The sequence below is a fragment of the Pezoporus occidentalis genome, unplaced genomic scaffold (genome assembly GCF_034315485.1).
Source record: "Pezoporus occidentalis ecotype Australia unplaced genomic scaffold, CSIRO_AGI_Poc_V1 ctg97, whole genome shotgun sequence".
NCBI classification, from domain to species: domain Eukaryota; kingdom Metazoa; phylum Chordata; class Aves; order Psittaciformes; family Psittacidae; genus Pezoporus; species Pezoporus occidentalis.
This window is the reverse complement of record NW_026916336.1, coordinates 269,429-291,488: the sequence shown is the minus strand read 5'-3', so window position 1 is coordinate 291,488 and position 22,060 is coordinate 269,429. Positions and strand designations below refer to the sequence as shown.

The 22,060-nt window shown below is 43.4% G+C and overlaps 1 protein-coding gene across 1 annotated transcript in view; it reads right to left on the bottom strand.

Annotated features, from left to right (window-relative positions):
• The window catches only part of DDAH1 (dimethylarginine dimethylaminohydrolase 1), a 51,766-nt gene that overhangs the window by 15,014 nt on the left and 14,692 nt on the right, over nt 1-22,060 (bottom strand). Inside the window, exon 2 of the mRNA XM_062606522.1 lies at nt 805-904. Within this exon, the coding sequence (XP_062462506.1) occupies nt 805-904 (100 nt within the window). The remainder of the gene's footprint in view (nt 1-804; nt 905-22,060) is intronic.

Here is a 22,060-nt window from a genome sequence, read left to right as displayed (position 1 = left end):
TGATTGACCATTTCTCTCTCCCTCTGAGATTTCCTCTGGTCTCAAAGGCAGCTCTGCAGCCACCAGTATCCTCCAGCTCCAAAGAAAATCAGTGCTGGATATGCACCCTTTTAGAAAGGCCTCCCTTCCTGGTCTGCCTCTTTTGAGGCCCTTCTTTCCCCTTGGTTAACTAAGACAAGCAGCTAGTCTACTGTGATGCTGATCAAAATGAACAGGCTCATCCAGCACAGGTGGGGAGCAAGCATGTGTGCAGCCGATGTGAGAAAATGCCTAATGGGTTTAATGACACAAAAAACACAGGCAGTATCTTCATCTTTGAAGGCAACCATGCATATAAGTCATCTAGCAAATGACATCTGGCAGGCAACTCCACCACTTTCTCCAGAAACTGAAAATGCATTTTTCACATTTGATTCCTTTACCTAATGACAATTGTCTGCACCAAGCTTCTACAAGCCCTGAAATTGAGCCTGGTGAACTTGGCTGCTTGTAATAAGGGAATATGAAGCAACTGCAGCCAGTTGACTACCGAAAGCATTTTTCTTACCGGTACTTTACAAGCTAAAGTAAAATTTGTATGCACAGTGCTGCTCTTTGTACTGCGTGTACTGCTACTTCATTTAGTCAGGCATTAGGTAGGACATTGAGGGTTTCATTGAAAATTCATCTCTGCTGCCTTCATGACATGTAGTAAACAACTGATTTAATAAACCACACAAATGACATTTTACAATGCAGACAACAGAGAACATATGTCTTCAAGGCAGTTGGAATAGGTAAGCAGCAAAGTCACTACCGCTATACCTGTAAATAAGACATCTCCACCATCCAAAGTAGCATTTTCATCCACCATCTCTACTATATTGAGGTTGAGACTTTCTAGTGCTCTCTTCATGGATTCAACCTGTTTAAAAGAAAGTTTAGACATATTGTAACATTGAAAAACTTAAAAACAATACCAGAAATACATATCATTAATAAGAATTAAAGTCCTTTAAGTTAACAAGATGGATGGCAGGGTCCTTTGTGTCCCTGCCCATTGCAGTTTCCCAACTTTCCAGAGACCTTCGTGGTCTGGAAGGGATGGAGTACCAGGTAGCTCATCTGATCTCTCTGGAGGTTCTTTCTCTCTATCACATCCTTATTCTCCAGCTACTTTACAGAAAAAGCCTTGGACTCGGACACACTGTCAAAGTAGGTGCCTCAGTTTAAAGTTGAATGGGACAAAGGCAGGTCTTCGTGCAACCTGGAGAACACTGATGGGTTAATGCTGCAATGCAGAACTGTATCCAGGAGCTTCCCGGGACCAAAGGACTCATCCTCCCCATGCAAAATCCCATCTAAGGCTTTGGCACACAGACTGGAGCAAGCCTGAACATGCCCTTTACAATTATTAATACTTCTTCTTGCTCATCTTTCACTTGATGCTAAAATTACTTCAGGCTGAAACCTGGCACTCAGGAGTCTCCAGGCTCAATAGTAATGCTTCATCTTTCTTAATCTTGTTGCTCCTTCTCCAGTCTTCTTTCAAATTAGGCTTATAGGGAAAACTAGACCCGCGTAGAATTTTAAAAATAAATAGGAAACAGCTGAATTAATATTGGAGAACTGACTGTTGTACAAATACAGCAACGTTTTATAACGTCCATGTACTGATAGCACAAAGCTTTCTCTTGCCTGTGAAGCCCAGTGGTTTTCACTGTCCAGGTGCTACGTGTTTAAGAGCCATAAGACCCCAAAGAAGAAAACAATTTCTTAATACTGAGAAATAGCATTGAGGCTTTATATAAGGTTCCCAATCCAAGAACACAAAGACTTGCTGTTTTGTGCTGACACGAAGCATGCAAGCAAACTCATGACTGGGACACCCCGATACAGGAGTACACCAGCCACAAACAGTTGGAATGAATGAATAAATAAATAACTCATCTGATGAGTATATTTAAGGCAGAAGGCCAAACCACAGGAGAAAACAGTAACACCCAGCCTCTTGTGTGGTCACCTATCTCCAGTTAATTCACCCTCCTCCAGCAGGTTCCAAAACCAAAACACCAAGAAGAGAAAGCCCTTTCAGGAGACGTGCTGCTGATCAGATGCTGCCAGCAGAATTGGTTTGGGCTTGAACAGGAAGCCAAGCCAGTGGCTGCCCTTGCTGAGCACCCACTCCCCATGCTGCTTCTGTCTTCCTCCCCCATACCATGTTCACACCAGCCAGGAGCAACAATATTGCTGCGGATGCTACAGAGGAGTACCCCTCTTGCTTTCTGTGGGAGAGCCAAAAGCAAAAAGCTTCTCTGGACCACAGAAGAACATCTGAGAGAGTAAAGAGGGGTAAAACCCAGGAAGCCTGCAGGGAAGACATGGAAGTACCTCATGCCGCAAGGCTCTTTACAGACCTAATGGGCCCAGGAGCCGTGCAACAAGCACTACAAGCAAGATAGACACTCTGGCTGGAAAATCTGTGTCTGTTAATGGCCTAATAAACTTAATGGTCAGAAGGCAGCATATTACTGTGAAAAGAAAAGCAGCATCTTGGCTATGTGTGAGAGGTTGGGGGTACAAAAGCCCAAAGGTAGATCTACCCATGACCACAGCAAACAAGCACCAGTCACCAAGCTGGGTGTAGGATCCCTCTAGCAGGTGGAAAACTGACTTTTTACCTGAGCATTGCAACCACACAAAATGCTCGCACTGTTGGAGAAGCAACTCTGACACAGCCAGGAAAGGTGCCACAGAGCTTCCCAGGAGACACAGGCAGGGAAGCAGCAGCACTTCACATCCCCAGGCCAGAATGGCCAATTAATAACACTTGCACTAGAGTACCAATTAAGCAAAGTGCCTAACTAATGAGAATAGTGGAAGGTAAATCCTGACTTTGGATTTGTGATTCAAGTCATATGGATGTTTTAATCACCAGCTGCTGAGTACCATTTAACCACCATGCTATGGCAGAGATGCCTCAAATTGTTTCTTTATTTAATTTAGAGGGCTTGATGCAGCTGTAGCACAGACATTAAGGAAAGTTATCAGAACTAAAAGTTGTCCACAGAAAACTAGTTTAATTTGCTTTGTGATAGTTACAGGCTTTGAAGATATTTATAAGATGCTCAAGATGTTTTCCCCCAACAGTTGAGCTCATTTTAGCTTATGAAACCAAATTTAAGTAAATAAAATGACTGCCATATAAATAGCTGCATCTTTTTTTTCCCCATGATGGGTGTTAATGGATTCAAGTCTACAGTTCAATGTTTTGCAGGGGTTTTAAGCAGCCAGTAGAAATTCCTAGAGTTTTAATTGGAAAGTGCTGTTTACACATCTAGTGACATATGCCAGGAATATCTTCCAATATCCTCTGCTTGTGTAAAATAGAAGTCCTAAGTTACTGTTTGGTTTCTGTAGGTAACATCAGGAACTTTATTCAGTAGAAGCAGAAATGAAAAATGGACCACAAACTGAAATGGAGATGAGCAGAGGGAAGACTTGATGCTATTAAAAGGCAACTAGAAAAAAAAAAAATTGTAAATTCATGATTCAACAAAACCAGAAATGAGAAGTCCATCTGCTTTTGCATATAGCCGAGTTTCCTGCATGGGGATAGCAGTCTTGCATTGCCTCTACCACATCATCTTTAAAGCCATCCTGCAGCAGTCCTGAGCAGGGTCTCCAACATAGCACATCCACAATACATGTCTGACAGGTGATCACCTTGGAAACAGTGTACTATGTCATTCAGAGTTTGGGTTAGTATATGGTAAAGTCCACACAAATAGCTTGAGCCTATATCTTATCATTGCAAAAGGAAATAGAGAGCTTGGCTCTCTCCTTAAGCCATCTCACATCAGAAGGACTGTGCCATTTTCCAACAGAGCTCCTACCCCAGAGGGAAAACAAGATAGAATCTTTAGCCAAGGAGGGAGAAGTGATTGTTATTCTCAAGCAAGAAGTTAAAAATAAGGATGCAGCATTTGATTTTTGTAAAGCCCTTTCCCCTCCTCACATGATTCTCCCCAAACAATCTCTTTTTCTTAAGGATATTCTGATGAAATTCTATAATGAAAGAAAGACCAATTCACAGCACAAGCTTTGATGTATGAACAAATAACCACCTCTTTCCTTTTTTTCTTCCCCAAGACAGAAATGAAAAAACATAGATGGAGAAAAAGCCTCTACGAAGCCACAGTTACCCAGGAGACACCAGTAAAACAGACAAAGCATTTGGACATGACCTGATCACAAGCATATTCACTACGAAGAAGACTTACTGCTTGCTTTTTTTCATAAGCAGCCAAGAGGAAAAGTCACCTTCCCTTGCTTTATCTCCTTTATTTGAAAACTAAAATCCCAGGTAGTCACCATTGTAGCACACAAAGAAAACACTCATCAGTATCCTTTTAAGATCTCTGTATCCTATTATCTCAGGTCAGCTTAAGGTTTGTAACACGATATTGGGTTTTATTGTACATGTACCCATTAGTACAGCGGTTGAGTGTTAAAGCTTGTATGCTTTGTGTACTGATATTTTTTTCTAATAAGCACATTCCTGGTGTGAGACGGGATGTGTCTAATCCATAGCAAAGCTGATTGAGAGACAATGGGCTCCAGCCAGCTCAGCTCTGTTTCAAGGAAAGAGGACAATAACTACATTTGACATTTATAAGAATCTAATTTCCTCATGCTTTAAAAATGGAGCTCATTACCCTCCGGACTGGTGCCTTCCACCAATTACTGTAACTGATGTGCGGGAGTTTTTCCTTCTCCATATTAGTATTTGATGCACTCTAAACTGAGGCTTCATCCTAAATTATTTACTGGTCTTCTGTGTACTAACCGTGTTATAGGATTTATGTTATTGACAGTAAGAATGAAATTACCTTTTTGAAAGACAGTGGAAACGAGGAAACAAGAAAATGATTTTTATGAATCACAGGCTCACCCCTGCCAAAAGCAGGGCAGCTTTTCCCCTGAGGTGCCAGGAGTGGGCAGACTTAATATATGCAGAAGTTAAGACTATGATATCTCTGATGTGACTATTTCTGGAGCCATTAGCTCTGAGTTCACAAAGTGCCACTGTCAGTATATAATGCATTTTTCAGCAAGGCTCTGAGTAAAGGCTATAAATAGAGATGGACCAATCCGGAGCCAGTAAAGGGTAGACTTTCAGTTTTGCAAAACCAGATATCAGTGTTGGTCATGATCCAGGTTCTTGTCTGAATATGCTCCATTTGAGGATGAGAAAAATCTGTCTCCTTTTGATGACAAGCACTGCCCTTCTGGGCTTGCAGAGGCTTCAATGAAAATAAAGCAGCACTGTAACAGATTTGAGAAGAAAAACCACTAGTTATTTTCTTGCTTTAAGTAGGTCAGATACAGACCCTAGTGTATATTGATCTCAGAAACTTGTGGGATGTGGGTTATGGCAGAGTTCTCAACTCTGGCTCCCAGTGTTGATACCAGAAAGGGCCCTGGTTTTAAAGAGGTCAGCAGGAAAATGGTGGAAGAACAAGATGCTCCAGCACTGCTGTTCAAAGCAGATCACACTGTAGGAGTGTGTTAAGTGCAAGACAAGTAAGGTCAGCTCTGTCCCACAAATAGCCACCAGCACAGCCTGGTAAGGACACCCCGTTCCTGCATTCCCACCCCTGCAGCTGACAGACCATAGTTTGCTTTGGCAATAGATCCCCCTTTACAGCCACACAGGGCCTTTGTGCTCATCCCACCACCTCTTCCAGGAAGGAGAGAGAAGGTGAAGAGTGGCAGCAGCCTGGGCCTGAAGAGAATGGCCAGCTGCTCAAGTTTTGTGTTCCTGGATATGGGTGGATATGCTGCTCCAAGGGCATCCAGATTTCATCCATACTGCTCAGTTCAGAGTGATCTGATGACTTCAGACTAAGCTGTGCATCACAACATGGAAAACTTAGAACATACAGAGAACCCTTTCTGGGACCTTCAGTTGATCCTACCTTGCCACTCTCTGCCAACAGAGACCTCCAAGGCCAGGTCCTCAGCCAACTGGTGGGGCAGTTGCTCTGTAGCATCAATCAGACTTGTAGTGCTTCGGTGGCTGTGTCAGAGTATCAGCACACAGCCAGCACCACACTCCACTGGCAGATACGGTGCTCCTTCCAATCTGCTCAGGCAGATGTGCCATCCAGTGTGCATGCAGCATAGCTCATCCTCAACTGTTTTTCATTAAAGGAGTCCACAAGGAGGGCTGGGAAGCAACACTGAGGTACTCCCAAGCCATATTTTCAAGGTGAAGATAACTTGTTAATTGGTCCTGATACACAGATCCTATGCCTACACTTTCAGGTTGCAGCTCTGAGACAGTTTCATCCTTAGGCAAACCTTGCACCAAGCAGGCACTGCTTTTGGCAAAGTTTGGGTAGTTTATGAACCGTGGTGTTCAGAAAGAGACACATGGGTAATTACCCCACTTGTTATTGCCCACACACTGGTAGTTATGGATCCAAATCCACTTATAGCCCTACTACTGAAACAGTTGCAATGTGTGTGACTAGAGCTGATGTACCTAATGCCGAATGTCCACTGCCCCGAGAATGATCCAAGATCATGGCCTGGACAGCAACATAGGGATTAACTGGGAAAGGGGAAGCATAGGAAGAGCTGACCACAGGCAGCACAGAGAGGGACTGGCACACAGAGAAGGAGCAGAAAGTGGCATGCGGTGTTCAGAGCTTGTCCCAGGAAAGCTTTTCTGCCATGCAGGAGCCTGGCAGGTCTCAGGAGGTCATCTCCTCTTCCAGGTACATGCAGTTAAAAGAAAAATATTAAAAAATAGTCACAATTAATCTGAATGTCCTTGGAGCATATTGTGTTCTAATAGCTAAACAGAACCAAAGCACATGAGAACAGCTTTACATGGTTCACCAGCAGTAAACCGTGCCTGGGTTTCCCCTTATTCTCTTCCACCACTTAGGCTTTAAAATACAGGGATGCTGTTTCCCACAAAACAGAAGCCAGCAACCTGCTCACTTGCTGCAAAAAGTTGGGGTGAAATTTCAACCCACAGCAAGTGGAAATCATTTGAATTGGGTATAAAAAACATCACAGAAGAAAAAGGGATGCTTAAAAAGATGGAGATTGAAAGTAGAAAACAAGGCTCACTAAGATCCACTAAGCATAAAATCAGGTTAGTGGAAAAGTTTAAGCGGCATGAATGTGTCGTTACAGAAGAACAGTGGAGATTTTGCCGGATAAAGACGATGACATGAAATTCAAGCCGTACGCAGGCATGCTGAGAAAGTAATGTTCTAAATACTTTCTGCTTACAATTACAAAATGATCAATTGTTAAGTGTTGGACAGAGAAATATATTCCATTCTGCCTGGACATGCACAGCAGGCCAAGAATGCACCTGGATAAGCCAAGCATTCATTATCTCCCAGACACTCAATATCCCATAATACCCCCAGCGGCTGCCAGCTCCTTGTCCACCCTTGACCACACGCCATGTGCCCCATTTCACAGCTGAAAAGTATTTAAAATTCATGAAGCCTGCTGAAAGCTTGACTGTCACATTCTGCTCATTCCACAGGGTATGGGAAAACTGCGCAGAAGGGACATTTCAACCAGGGCTATTATGGCTCTTGAATAACCAATATTCCATTAAATTGCTAATAAACCCACTTGAAGATAAGTTGATCACAATCAAACCATACAGTAGCATTCCTTTCCTTTAACACCAAGTTGTCAGGTTTCACTCTGTACTGTACTACTGTTTCTGTGCCGTTTGTTCGTGCCTTGACACAGAGCATTCAAGATACTCACTTTGTCCCCAGTAATCTAAATGCCCTATTCTAAACAGGCTGAAAGATCTTTGGCAAGGATAATACTCTGCTTACTTTAAGGTAGGGGACTCTTTTCAAGGGGAAATCTATGCTAAAGAAGTGAAAAATAATTATACCTCTACCAGGATATTTGGAGTTTTGCGACTTCTTGAACAAAATGTTTAGAATTTGAATATGGTGGTAAATCGCATGAGCACTCTCTGCTTCCCTAGCACCCAGTCAAGCTTGATCTGGTCTGAATTTTCACTTGAGTTTGCAGTTCAGCAACTTGTTTCCTCCTCCCTCCACCAAATCTTAGTTTTATCAACCAAAATAAATAGATATATAAAAAAGCCTTCTGGAAAAAAAACCTTCAAGAGCATTTGTTTTGTATTAAAATGGATTTTGTTCAGTTCCTCTCAGTTAATCATCAAGCTGCTGGTATGCCTGCTGCTGCCTTCTGATCTTGCTGTGTGCACATGTCATTGTGCCAAGAGGACTCCACATTTTGTAATTTCTAATACTGAAAAGCACGTCAGTCTCCTTTTTGAAAGGGATTTGAAAGCTTTAATCTTATATTAAACTAACCCAATACTGCTGAAAACCATCTCCCACCCAGCTCCATCCCAGCAGGGAACCACCATCACCACCCAGCTCTGAACTCTTCCCATCAACTCTCCCCAAGGTGTGTGGGAACCAACCTGCCCAAATGGCCAAGAGTCATCATCAGAAAGATCTGATCCATCTAGTCTGTCTGGTGAGGAGCTACAGACAAGATCCAGAGGTCATCACGAGGCCCCCATTGCCACATACCAAGGATGAAGGAGAAGGAATTGGTCCAGTGGGCACCTGCCCAGAGCTGCCTGGATCCAGATCAGTTCAAGGAGCAATGACCATCATTACAGGCAGCAAAGAATATTTTCCTTCACATTGAATTCTCTCAATAACTGGCCTTTCACTGAGGAACATCCGGTTGCTACTGTGTTATTTTATAATAAGGGCCCCACGGGCAGAGGTTATACTAACCCAGCATTTTTCCCCCCTCTAATAATAGGTTTCATTCATGCTCTCAGAGAAGTTGACCTGTCTTATTCTAGCTATGCTAACACATCCTGCGAGAGTGCCCTGAAGCATCTAGACACATACAACAATAATGATGGCAGAAAATGCAAATTCTGACCATTTTCCATCTCCCAACTAGTTCCAGTAAGCTTCCCCACTGCCGGGTAAGAAATCCCAGTAGGATTACAGAAGTTTGCTGATATACACAACATGGGATTAAATCCTTGAAGACACACCAACAGTTTTAAGTAGCTAAAAATACACCTAGCTACAAATAAGCAAACTGGGAGTCACCTATTTGATTAAACTGGCCATCACACTGCTAGGTGGAGCATTTGAACCTGAAAATAGCCTTTAGCTATCTAATGCTATATTGATAGGTTCTAATAAATTCTTCAACTTTAAAGAAAATCATGCAGTAAGCATAAGCCATTTTCCATCTCTGGCTATTGCTCCTTGAATTCAAGATGACAAAAGCCTCCTAGGTGACAACAATGAATACTACTGACCAAAAGGGGACAATGACCCAGCAGATGCAGAACCATGCTCTCAGCCCTGATGTGGAAGCACAAACACCTCCCCCCCAAAGCGACCCCAAACCCCTGTCACCAGAAGTGCTGTGAGAGGCACTCATCCACCTTGTGACCAAGCTCCAACCTTGAATGCACCACCAAAAGTCCTGAAAAATTGTGAATTTGTTTATGACAGACACCTAAATGCTTGGAGAAAGGTAACAGCCACCTGCCCTTCACAGGGTGATGTTTCACCCAGACAAAACCAGCGCACATCCAAACTCTTATATACAAACAAATCTGTGCAACAAATATTAATGAAGTGAGGAGCTCCTTTAAGGCCTCCCTCAATGCTTCAAGGCATTTAATTACCTTGAAGACTACACAGGTTTCAGTGCATTGACATTTACACACTCCTCCAAACCGTTTCTGCAACATAGGTGCAAGGATATAGAATTTAAAACCTTTTACAAAGATGCAGCACAGCAACACACACCCTTTTAATACTTGATGGATGAGAACTCATCTACTTTAAAACCAAAACCTGTATTAAAATACTTTTTTTTTTTTTACACCAGGAATTGCTTAGGTGCTTGTTCTAAGTTCAAGTCATGATGGTTTCATATCTCAGAGGATGCTGTTGCTTTGGTCACCCGCAAGCATCATTAACACAACTTCACACACATTTGCCAGGAGAGCGTTTAGTTGCAGGTCGGAATTAGGAAGGATAAACCTGAACACACGGCCTAAGCCTGTTCTAGGCAGGTGGCAGAAGATGAAATCCAGACCCAACCAAAACGAGAATCCCCTCCATCCAAACGTCCCTTTATATTTTACATAATAAATGCAAAAACACGAATGTCAGCATGCCTGGAAGAAAAGCATTTTAAGAGCACTAACAGATGCAAGGTGGTTGGTTGTTTTGCTCTTTTCCCTGCCTAACAAGCTGTTACACACGTTTACATATCCTGAGACCATATTCTTTCAATAGCGCTACATACTGTGCTCAGCTAGGAATTGAGTCAAATGGGGGGTGCGCTGTTATGTTTTCAAAAGAAATGAATTTCTTTGACATGTTTGCAACTTAGTTACTCTGCATTTTGCTGTTGAATAAGTATCTTTCACTTGTACATGCGTAAGATACCAGTGGATTTAAACAAAAGGAAACTTGTAACACACAGTGATAGGGGGAAAATGAAGGACTGCAAAATAACAGCTAAGCAAAGAGTAACTGTTCAAAGATTCCATTTAACTAAAGCTCTTCTGGTAGAAAGACACTCTAGATGTCAGACTCCTAATCCAACTGACACCTTTAGCAAGGTGTTCTGCTTCAGTATCTTCAGTTACATGGGAAGGAAATATCTCTCTGCAGGCTTTTAAACATAACTTAGAAATTAGGGTTTCACTTAAGGTATTATTTAATAAGGGCTACTCTGAAGGGGCAGTAAATCCAGTAAGAACTCTTCCCAGTTACACAGGGCTGGGCTAATTTAATTTGATGCCCTACATTTCTTAATTCCAATTAGGCCTTCTGAGCCTGAGGCAGCAAGCACATGCCCATGTTTCACTGCATCCAAGACAGTGCTCTTCACAGAGCAGCAGCGATGCTCCCAAGGGGTTATGAATCAGAGCATCTGAGCCCTGCCCTGGTGTACATGAGGCACTGCTTTGGGGGACGCAGTGATATCACGACCCTCCCAACATGTCTCATGTTTGGAGTGATACCTGCCTGGCCCAAACTCACCACTGCACAGAGTGAGCAGCAGTGGCATGACTGACAGATGCAAGGCAACACTTGCCTTGCAAAACAACAGCCCACTTCCAGACTCATGTGGGAATAGAGAGCATGTCTGTTGGAATAACAGCCAAGAGTTGATAATACAGCAGACTCCGGTATTACTTTATAGTCAACCTAATGTCTTTTCCTTTCTCCACACCGTACTACAGAACTTCACTACCATACAGAAATAACGTGAAACATGGAAATATACTAAATTGTAACTAAATGGAAACTATTACCTCACCAGGTGCTATCAACATATCACAGGTGTGGAAGTAGCCTGACAGCTTATAGCTGCAGCACTCCCAAAGGTGATGCAAGAGCCTGTGAGCACCTGCAGGACCTACTGCAAACAAAAGGTGAGCTTGAGGCTACAACAGCAGTCAATCGTGAATGTTAATTAAAAATCACTTAATGCATTCCTACTACTGACAAGCTGGACTGTGGTATTTCCTTGGCTGCTGTTTTTGGTTTTGGCTGCTGGGGGCTCCTGCCCCACTGGAGAAGGTGTCACTGCTGCATAGGGTGGCTGAGCCCCCTCAAGTACCACAGCCCCAGCCAAGCAAGTTCCAGCCCTATGGAGAGGGCTCAGCTGTGGATGTGCCATATCATCCAGCCTGGGAGGAGTAAAATAATACCTGCACCATGTGGCAAGCATGAGGGAAACTGCTGTGAGCACCTAGTCTATGGAACAACCACCTTTGACTGGCATTGAACCATTAGTGCATCTCCGGCAAGCATCCTGGAAAAAAGGATACCCTTAAAGTTATGCACCTCATGTACGGAAGATGCTCAAGAGTTCCTCACTCATTCCTCACAATCACTTAGGAACACCAGAGACAAGCATATATTTTTTTAGTTATATTAGATAAAAAACAGCAAGGTTTTTAGGTTCTTCAGTAGGAAGGATCATCTGCTACCTGGTGTAACTTCACATTGCACATGCTTACAGATCTGTGGTCAAGCAACAAAGTGGAAGTCTGGGAAAATAATGACTGCTATATTCTTTGTAGATGTTAGAGACAAGTTTTAAGAACAACGCTAAATACTGCTGAATGCTTTTGATGCCCTACAAGTGGTAAGTGCTCAAGGGGAAAGATAGAAAGCCTGTTCTTCTACCTGTTCTGGCTGGCAAAAGAAAGTTATAACTTTAATTACACAACATTGAAGCGACTCTGCAGAAACAAATACAGCCGGCAAGGTCAGAGCAGAAGGAATATTATATTTTGTTTGGCCTGTGCCACATTCATCTTCCACTGAAAAGAGGGCGAGGTAGGAAGCAAATCTCCAATGCGCTGGAATACACCAAGTCTTTTCAGTGCTCACTTGTTTCTAAAGGAAGAAATACAGCTGCTTCTTCAGAAACCACTTGCTACAATGATCAGAAAGATGATGCTCCTGAAAAACCTAATGCATGGTTAGCAGATGTTAATTTATAAAGGCATAACGACTTGTTCAGAATACAGATAACACTCCATGCTCCTTCAGTTACAGATAAGTGGTGAAGCTAAAATGCACCAAACAAGTGACAGATTTCATAGACAAAATGGATGCCCCTAATAAGTAAAAGCAGTTACATAACGAACACAGGATTAATAATTTTCAAAAGCTTTATTTTCACAAAGCTGGAATAGCTGAATCAAATCATTAAGCAGCTAATTTGCCTGCTAAAAATAAGTGATGCCCAGGAGCAGCTCTAAGAAAATGTCATTAAATGCCCAGAAAGCTCACTCTTACATGTGGGAAAGAACACTGTACTAGATTAAGGATCAAAGATAATGGCTAAGTTAACTGGTATAGAGGGGAAATTAAATCAGATATAAAAGCCAAAACAATTATAACAAGTAAGTTTGAGTGCAATATATCAGAAATTAAGAGGACTTATAAAGCAAGAGAACGTAGTGAAAACCTCTGGACAGAATCAAGATTCATGAGGGCTTTCTTTACTTTCCTACCTTGGGGAAACCAGGAATAGCAACAGAGGTGCCGATTCATTAGTACATGAAAAGGGTGAAAATTACAATATTCACACCAAAAGGGTAAAAGTGCTAAATAAATATTTCTGCTCTGCATAGGGGAAAAAGCCAGTTAAATATTCAGCTTGTATTATGGAGAGTAATTTTCATCCCAGCTGTAACACAGGAGGACGTTAAGCAGCAGTTATTAAACAGCACTTTTAGAACAGCAGGTCAGGATGCTTTCCACCTAAGGAGAAGTCCAGTAGTGTTCATAGTCTTTCACAGCCTAATGGGCATGCCACAAAAATCTGCAGAATGACTACAGGAGTAGTAAGAAATTAAAGGATAAAAGCATAGCAATCAGAATGAGTTTACAGAAAGTCAGTCTCATCTAGATTGATACAGCTTTGGATGAAGGATAACTCCAGTCAATAGCAGCAATAGCACTGATGCACCAGGTTAAGATGTGCACAAGTGGACACTGCTGCTGGTATGCAAATAAAATGTTTTCATGCAATGAGAATGTAAATCATTGCTGAATAGGTATGTTTCAAACAGAAACCTATTGATGCAGTTTCTCCAGTTCCACACAAGGTACACTATCAATGGTCAGCAACCAAAGGAGCATTAAACTGCAAGCAAACCAGGTCACAGGCAGGGAGGACAGCACTAGAGGGACAAGTGACCAGCCCACACTGCCATATGGGCATCGTGAAGGCTGAGTAGCTGTCATGAGGACGTCAGGCCACAGCCAGAGGATGGGCCATCTGTTCAGTTTTGTAAACTGAGCCACCACAGAGCATCATCATCTGCATGTAGGCTCTAACCATGACCCTGTTGACCAAAGAGAGACAAGCAGGGGAACACTCTGTAGAGACAGAGATCCACCATCCTGGCTCACACACTGCCACAGCTGCTCTCCAGTACACCACATCCACCACATGGAGAACATCCAACAGTCACGAAGGGCTTGGAGAGGAGCCACCAAGAGGAAGGCATCATTTCCAAAACCTCAATCAAAGTAGCATTCACAGAGCTCAATCTGTTCTGCTGATCAAAAGACATGATTATAAAGGCCTACAGTCATGTCTGCAAAGACCTATTCAAGGAATAGAAATTCAGTAACAAACTCTGACAAAATACAGCACCTAGGAGCTGAATCCAAACCAGGAGCCACAGCTGATGCAGGGATAGTGGTTTTATTTTTGAAAGGAAAAAATTTATCATTTACACAACTTAGCAAGGATTGTGTTAAACACTCTCCCTTTTTTGCAGCCCGAGTGGAAGACACACACAGCTCCACAGCAAGCAGCACATCCCCAGTGCAGACAATACGGGTCTGGGAGATGAAGGGCAAAAGGCTGAACCTGGCAGCCTATTGTTAGTCTGGGCATCAGAGAACATGGAAAAACTGCAACTTCACAACTTCTCCTTGTTCAGTAAAGGGGCAGAAGATACAGAGCCTGCTGAGAAACTAAGGCACTTCTCAGACAGCAGCTAATGCCAGTGCAAATGATGTAATTTGAGGAACAGATGAGTCTGAAAATCTTGACTACACTTTTACCCTGTTGCATTGCTGTCACACATCCCTATGCAGGCAGGAGGACACTCGCAGAAACAGATGACGTACTCCGTTTACTACTGACAAATGGATCCATTTTCAGTTTGCAGGTAGTAAAAGGCCTCCCTGGAAAAGCTTGAGGCTATTTAGGACAGACAAGGCAGTTAAAGATATCTCTCACAGCACTGCTTCCTCACCACTTCTGCTGGTGTACTTAGCAATAAGGAGCATTAAACGGCATGATCTTGACTGAAAGCACACAGCATCTGCAATACATACTGCAGCACGTGGAGCGATGGGATAACTGGGAAGGAGCAGTGTGAACAGCAGAGTTCACTTGGGAGGGGGCAGGGGACAAGGCAACTTGGGAAACACTGACATATTGTCTTTCCATTACTAAAAATTACACTTTGTGAAATGGCATTACATCATTTTAAGAGGTTTATATAAGGACACCAAAAAACAAGTCCTTTTGCAAATTCTATTTGTTTAATGTCTCCCTCCCCTTTCTATTTCCACTATGCATCAGGTTGTGAAAACCCAACATGCAATAAGACTTCCAGACAGAAGGGACCAACCTCGACCCACGTTAAGTCTTCCAGCTGTTCCCAGCTCCTTCTCTTCTCTCCATCAGACAGGCTCATAGCAGTGCCTTAATTACTTGTTTAGGAAGGATGTGACATGTTCCAATTTAATACATTTAGCCCTTCTTAGAGCAAATGTAGAATTAAGCCTCAGTATGCACTTGACAGATCTCTTAGCAACTAGGGTGCAATCAGCCAACAATGGATGATTCACAGTTTTAGCAAGAGTGTGCAGAACTGCCTGCCAAAAGTCTGAATAAACTCACATTGCTAGACACTATGGTAAAATGTACCCTGATCTCTTTTAAACTATTATATCATAGAGGAAAGTTAAACTGCATGCATTCCAGCAGCTCACCCAAGTCTGGAAATACAATTGAACTGCAACATCTCAATTTTATGATAACCGAGACTTTTCAGTGGTTATTTTCACTTAATTAGGATAATGGTACCTTTCAAGGGAAGCTGCTGAAATCCATCAGTTTGTATAAATAAGAGATGACTTCTTCTGTTTCCGTTGCTCCGAAATGGGGAAGGAAGAGTCTGGAGGATACTAATGGGAGGAGTCTATCCAGAGTCACATCAATTAAAAGATGGGCTTAATCCCAACCTACTGCTGTGGGGCTCAGTGGCATTTAAAATATTTAGATATCTCTGCACAATCCGTGAGTCAGAGGGGAATAGCAGGAAGCAGCATGAGAGAGTGCAAATATACCCCCTAACACATTGCTATACTCTTTATCACCCTCCAAAGCCCAGTTGAGGGCCAGGCTGCCACAACAGACACAAGATGGCTTGTATTTCTGCTGCCAAATTTTCACCTTTATTGAGCAGTTTCACTCCAAGCTTCAGGTTTTGCTTCGGAAGAGTTTCCTCTGTGCTCTCCATATGGATATCTTCCTGCACAAAGCCAGACTCTAGCAAACCCTTTATGAAATACTATTGAAAAAATAAACAAAACTGGAAAAGCAGTACTGGATCAGTCCCACACAGCAAGAGCACTGAGTGACAGAGGACAAGTCACAAACCATTCCCTTTCAGCTACAACCACGAGTCATGACCAAAGCTTTTCTTGTGGTACACTGGGCACCAGAGTGAAACCCTTCACGAGTAACAGGGTCTGGTCCAAGGAGATAGGGACAGCCTTCCCCTAGCATCCCAGCCTCATCTTAATGTGATTACAGTAAAGAATCCCTTTGGAACTCCAGCACTAAGTTCAGCTCTGAGGGTCTGAAAAGCTCTCGCTCTATATTATAGTAATTTATCTATTGCATCTGCTCATATCTCACATTTTAGACTATTTTTCACCATCTCTTCCAAGACATCCATTTTCACAGCAGACGAAAACTGACACTGTTGTCCTTTCTACTTTAACTGCCTCAAGCTGCTGCTCACTTGGTACCCAGTGGAATGAAACCCCATTTAAAAATAGACATCTAACCACCTTTTCAGTAGGTCTTGTCCTCCAGCTCTATCTGGGGACAACTCAGTGACACTTGGTGCTCCATCCAGGCTCCATGCAAGCACTCTGACTCCACATTGCTCCCAGGAAAGAACACCATGGTCCCTAGAGACCAGGTGCAGACCCAAGACAATGAAAAGCTGCAGCATGCTAAATCCATTTACCATTTCAGTGATGCATCCCAGCCACCAGCAGCCTGGGGAATCACTCCTGTTGCAGGCAGCAGCCTTGCTCCGGCAGCCTCAAGGAGCCCTTTTCCTTGGCTAAATAAGTAGCTTGCTTTGGCATGGGAGAGCGGGGCACCCGAGTCAATTGGCAGACTTTACCTCTGAAAAGAGGGCTGTGGTCAGGGAAAGGAATTTGAACACATTGAGCTCCATGCTGTTTTAATACTAGGATAGTCACAGGTTTCTGCTCTTATGGGCTGACAACCCTTCAAAGCAAAAAGGGCAGCAGCAGGGGAGGCACAGTGAGTGCTAGGAAGATGCATTAAGTGCAAAAATAGCACAGCTGAGTTTCTGTAAATGCACAAAGACAAAAGTTAGGCAGGTAAAGAGAGGAGGTGTTCAAAGTAGGTGATCATACATCTATTGCTTTCATAAAGAGAAGCATCCTATTGACAACACTCAATAGACAAAACAGGGCTTCGGAGATTTTTCCATCTATTTCCATAAGGATTAGATCAAAGGGCTGAAAGAATGTGAGCAGCAGAGCTGCAGGGAGCTGGGGTACAGGCGCCTTGGCCAGGGAGGGAGCCCTGGGCAGGAGGGGGATCTGGTGGTAGACTTCAATCCAGCAGCAGTGTGTGATCTGTGCCATGTACTACCGGCATCATCACATTCCACCAGCAAAAAAAAAAAAAGGGCTGTTATATCTAGAAACAAAGCACACCAGGGACTGATATCGCCTCTGCTCCAAGCAAGCTATCCTGTGCCTGGATGGGGGCAGATGTGATGTCATTTTTCCACCCCCAAGTTGCTCTGCTGCAGCTCTTTTGGGATCTCAGCTACTGGCTCAGCCACAGAGCATGTGTGGTGGTATTTCTGCTTTGGGGAACTCGATGTTACTCAGTGGCTGACGTGAATCCCAGCATTGTACGAGGCAGCAGAGCAGAATTCCCTCACTCCCTGTTTTACCCTATAAGGGCATTCCATGATGGTGCTGCAAACCTGTGCCTTCACACAGATTTTCTACAGCTGCTGCAGCACAGCAAAACCAAGCCCGAGCTTGGATTCCTGCGTGCTGTGATAATCAGCTGGGGTTCGGAAAATCCTTCAAAAAATCCAACATTCTGGCAACTTAACAAAGCTACTGAAAAAAACAACAGTTTAACATCTGGAACCAAAATACTCCCATACTCCGAAGAAGTCCAAGACCAACACAGCACAGAACATCCTCCCCCCCCCCAACTATTACTGTACAGCACTTTCTTGTCCCCAGCTCAGTCAAACTGGAATGTTTGCATCGAGATGCTGAAGCATACTGGAAGTCATGCAGGAAGGTGGGAAGATAAAGAGCTATTCATACACTTGAACTTTTCTTAATTTTCTGGGTTTTGTTTATTTTTATTCCTGTCCTATGGATTTCCTTGTCTTTTAATGCATCTTAATCTTCATCAATATTTAACTCTGCAGCAGAAATACTGCATACTTTGTTTTCCCATTTAACTTGAGAGTAGAGGAGGGGGAAGAAAAAAACCCTACATCCATAGGAAGAAAAACAGCCAGTTCTAAAGGAAACTACTTTTCTTTTGTCCACAATATGTCCTGGAATAGGACATCTTGTGTCCTGGAATAGAGTCAGGGAGAAGGATGAAAGAGAAAGGTGATCACCAAGAGCACCATGCTATTTTGGAGACTGAGCCAGGGTCATCATTCAGGACACTTCTTCCTACCTCTGGAAGGAAGTAGTAGGAAGACCTACAATGGACTTAACTCTCAGCAGACACTACAGTTTCCTGTAGCATCATTCTCAATCAACAAGCAACCACGTAATTACACACACTATGTATCTATACACTCACATCTACACACATAAATAGGTACGAGACCCAGCTGGGGATAGTGATGCTTAGCAAACTGCTGAAAGTGAAGGGACATCTGCCATAATCTTCAGTATTTCCTGGAATAGCAATTTCCCACCTCACAGAACAGACTGCTCTGCAAGGTCTGCCCAGGACAGAGCAGAACTGATATAACCCTGTGCTGGCAGAGATGCTCCGCATGACACTTACCTGGCTCACTGTACCACACCAGGGCCTTCAACAGAAACACACTATTTTTGTGTTTCCCTTGCCTCTTACTGAAACTTCTAAGTTCAGGTCATGCCCTGAAAAGTCTCAGATGCCCAGTTTTCCACCTCCCCCCTCTGACTGGGGGTGGCACCCGGAACAGCACTTGTGCCTGGGATACCAGCAGCCTCCATGCATCTGTTTAGAAATAAGATGAAGAAAATCTCAGTTAAAATGTATGGAGGGTTAAGCTTTCCAGCACACTGTTTTCCATGTTGCACGTAGGCTTTCCTTGAAAAAAAGAATTATGCTTGGACAAGCTCATGGTCTCTGCCCTCTATCAGTTACTGGAGCTTGTGGTAGAGCAAATCAGACCCCAGATACCAACTTTTGCAGTATTAAAAGTAATGTTGGGCTACCTGCAACACTGTCACCCACCAGTCTCCAAAATATGCTAAGGCCCCAGAAGAACCTGTGCACACTCTCACTTGGAACCAGCAGGAAGCAAACTCAAACCCAGAATGCACTTCTATTTCCATGTGTTGCATCATGGTTTGTACACTTTAATCCCAGTGCATCAAGCTCTCTTGCAAAGGGGACTTGGACTCGGATTGCAAGAGCTCAGCACTTGTATCATCCCTTCACATGATTATTTCTAAGGAATTTTGCTAATGTAACAGGACAGCAGAAACAGACTGTGTCATATTCAGGTTTGTGAATGTGTTCGGATGCACTCTGGCTCAGCAGAGCGGGGAGTGATGCCACGCCGAGCCCTGGTGTGCAGGAAACCATCCAGACTACAGTGCTTTGGGACCCCTCTGGATTAACTGCAAAACCAGACAAGTCAACCTAATCAGTTTCATGTGCAGGTACACCTCCCAAAAATGTGGAAATACTGAGACAGAACTCTGACAGAGCCATGGAAGGCCCACGTTACAGAACCAAGGTGTTACTCCATCTCCCCATTCCCTGAAACCTAGGTTCACATCAGACACGTGGTACACAAAACAACACCTTTCAAGTGCTCTTACAGAAATGAAGGAATCCTTCCCACACCTCTGCAGCTCAAGTGGGTCATGATCTGCTGTGGACAGACACAAAGTGGTAAATCCCTGCCCAGCCACTCAGACAAGGGAAGCTATAGGTGCTCTTTGGAGCTTTGCCTCTGGGTTCCCAGCACATGGCATGGCAGTGCCAGGGCCCAGCTCCCTGGTGGCACAGCTGTGCTTGAGCAAAGCTGGTGAGGCCAAGCCCAGTCACCAACCAGTGGCTGCAGCAGGCAGAGAACCAAAATGCCTCCAAACACTAAGGAATCAAGTGAGAGTCACTAAACTCCTGCTAGAGAAGAACCTGCATGGGTTGTTTTGTTCCTCTGAACACAGGAAGCCCTACCCAGTTAAGCAAAAAGCAAACCTGAACAGATGTGGAAAACTGGGACCAGAAGCAGTTAGTTCTGTTTTCAGCAGGCTGCTCACAGAACAGTAAGTCTGGTCTGTCATCCCAGGCGTTCGGATGGCTTAGTTTTTCATTTAAGATTTTTCCTCTCAATCAGAGCAAACAATATCAACAGGCACTTCAGGAGTACAAGCAAGGTTTTTAAATGTAGCCTGGATGTTTTCCGGGCTCATGAGACTTACACGAAATGTCCCTTTCCATGCAAATTAGTCCTCTTTTCAAATACAAATATAAGCCAACAAATCTTCTCTTATTTCAAGCAGAACCAACCCTACCCTCCAAATAAAACCCAATACACAGCTCTTCATCCCTACCCTGAAGCAGAAGTTGGATCTACAACTTAATGGCATGTATGGATATTCCAGTGGCACCGCTGCACCATTTGAGGAGAGTTGTATGAAGCATCTCTCCAGTGCAGACCTGACCACCACTAAGGACACTGGCACAAAAGGTTTTTCAGTGCGTCTGTGGAAGTGATTGTTAAGGAGCAGCTACTTGAGAAGCTATTCCTTCCCTATACAACACAGCTGTGATACAGGGACAAAAACTAAGCCAAGCAGCTGGGGTAAAACCAGTGCTCCCATCCCAAGCTCAAGGCATCACTTCATGGATTTCCATTCTCCTTCTGTGTTGCTGCTTCCTAATTCCCTAGCGAGGATGGTATAACTGCAAACCACAGCAGCTTTTAAAAGGCTGCATGAGTCCATCCTCTATCTTTTGTGCTGTCTACAATAAACCTTCTTAGAGGGCAGCAGAGGACAGTGAGAGGTCTACCTTCCTACGCACAGGCAGGGTAAATGAGCCCCACAGATGCACACCTACCCTTTCTCCAGGGCTGCAAAGCCCCCAGACACACATGCAATCTATTCTAACACTTTTCCCTCTTTTTTCCCCCCACTTTTCTCTCTATCCTGCCCCTTTTCCTCTAGTATCAAAACTGTATCCTGCTTGCTGCGTTTTACTTCCACAACTTCTTACCCCCTCTCATAGCTAATCCCTCCCTTTCAGCAGCTGGCTGCCCAGGGGACACTTCTGCCTTTTCACTATTACACTATACAGAATGTAATGAATCTTTAATTAAATGGGCTTGATGAGGAAAGTCATTCAAACTGGGCTTCATCAGCAAGACAAAACCCCAGCTGTCTTTCTTAAAGGATGTAATTTTATCCTTTACAAGTTTAAAATACTTATATTTTAAGTTGCATATTTAAAATATATCCTTTATATTACAAAGGATATAATGAAGCACAGTTTAAAAGACCTGGAACGCAATTTTAGCACTACAGAACAACAATTTTCATTTGTTAGGTAAGCAGGGAATGACTGAAGGAGAAAAATCTCTAAGATCTTAACCAATCAGGCACAGTTTAAGCCATGCAGCTTTTATGGCAATTCCTTCATAAACCAAGAGCTTCTAACAATCTAACAGGGTTAATGTAACCACTAACAGGAGCACAACTGGTTTCACAGGGACTGTCATTAGCACACCCAAATTACAAAACATCAGTGCAAGGGCTCTAGAAAAGGCACCTCTGGGAAGCTTACTGTAGCTCAACGGAAATGGAGTAAATAAAGCACGCATCATCAGCACATCCTCAACGTGCTTCTCATCCCTTTAGGATAAGAGCAACACTGGGAGCTTCTCTTGTTTAATCTGTACAAGAGGATT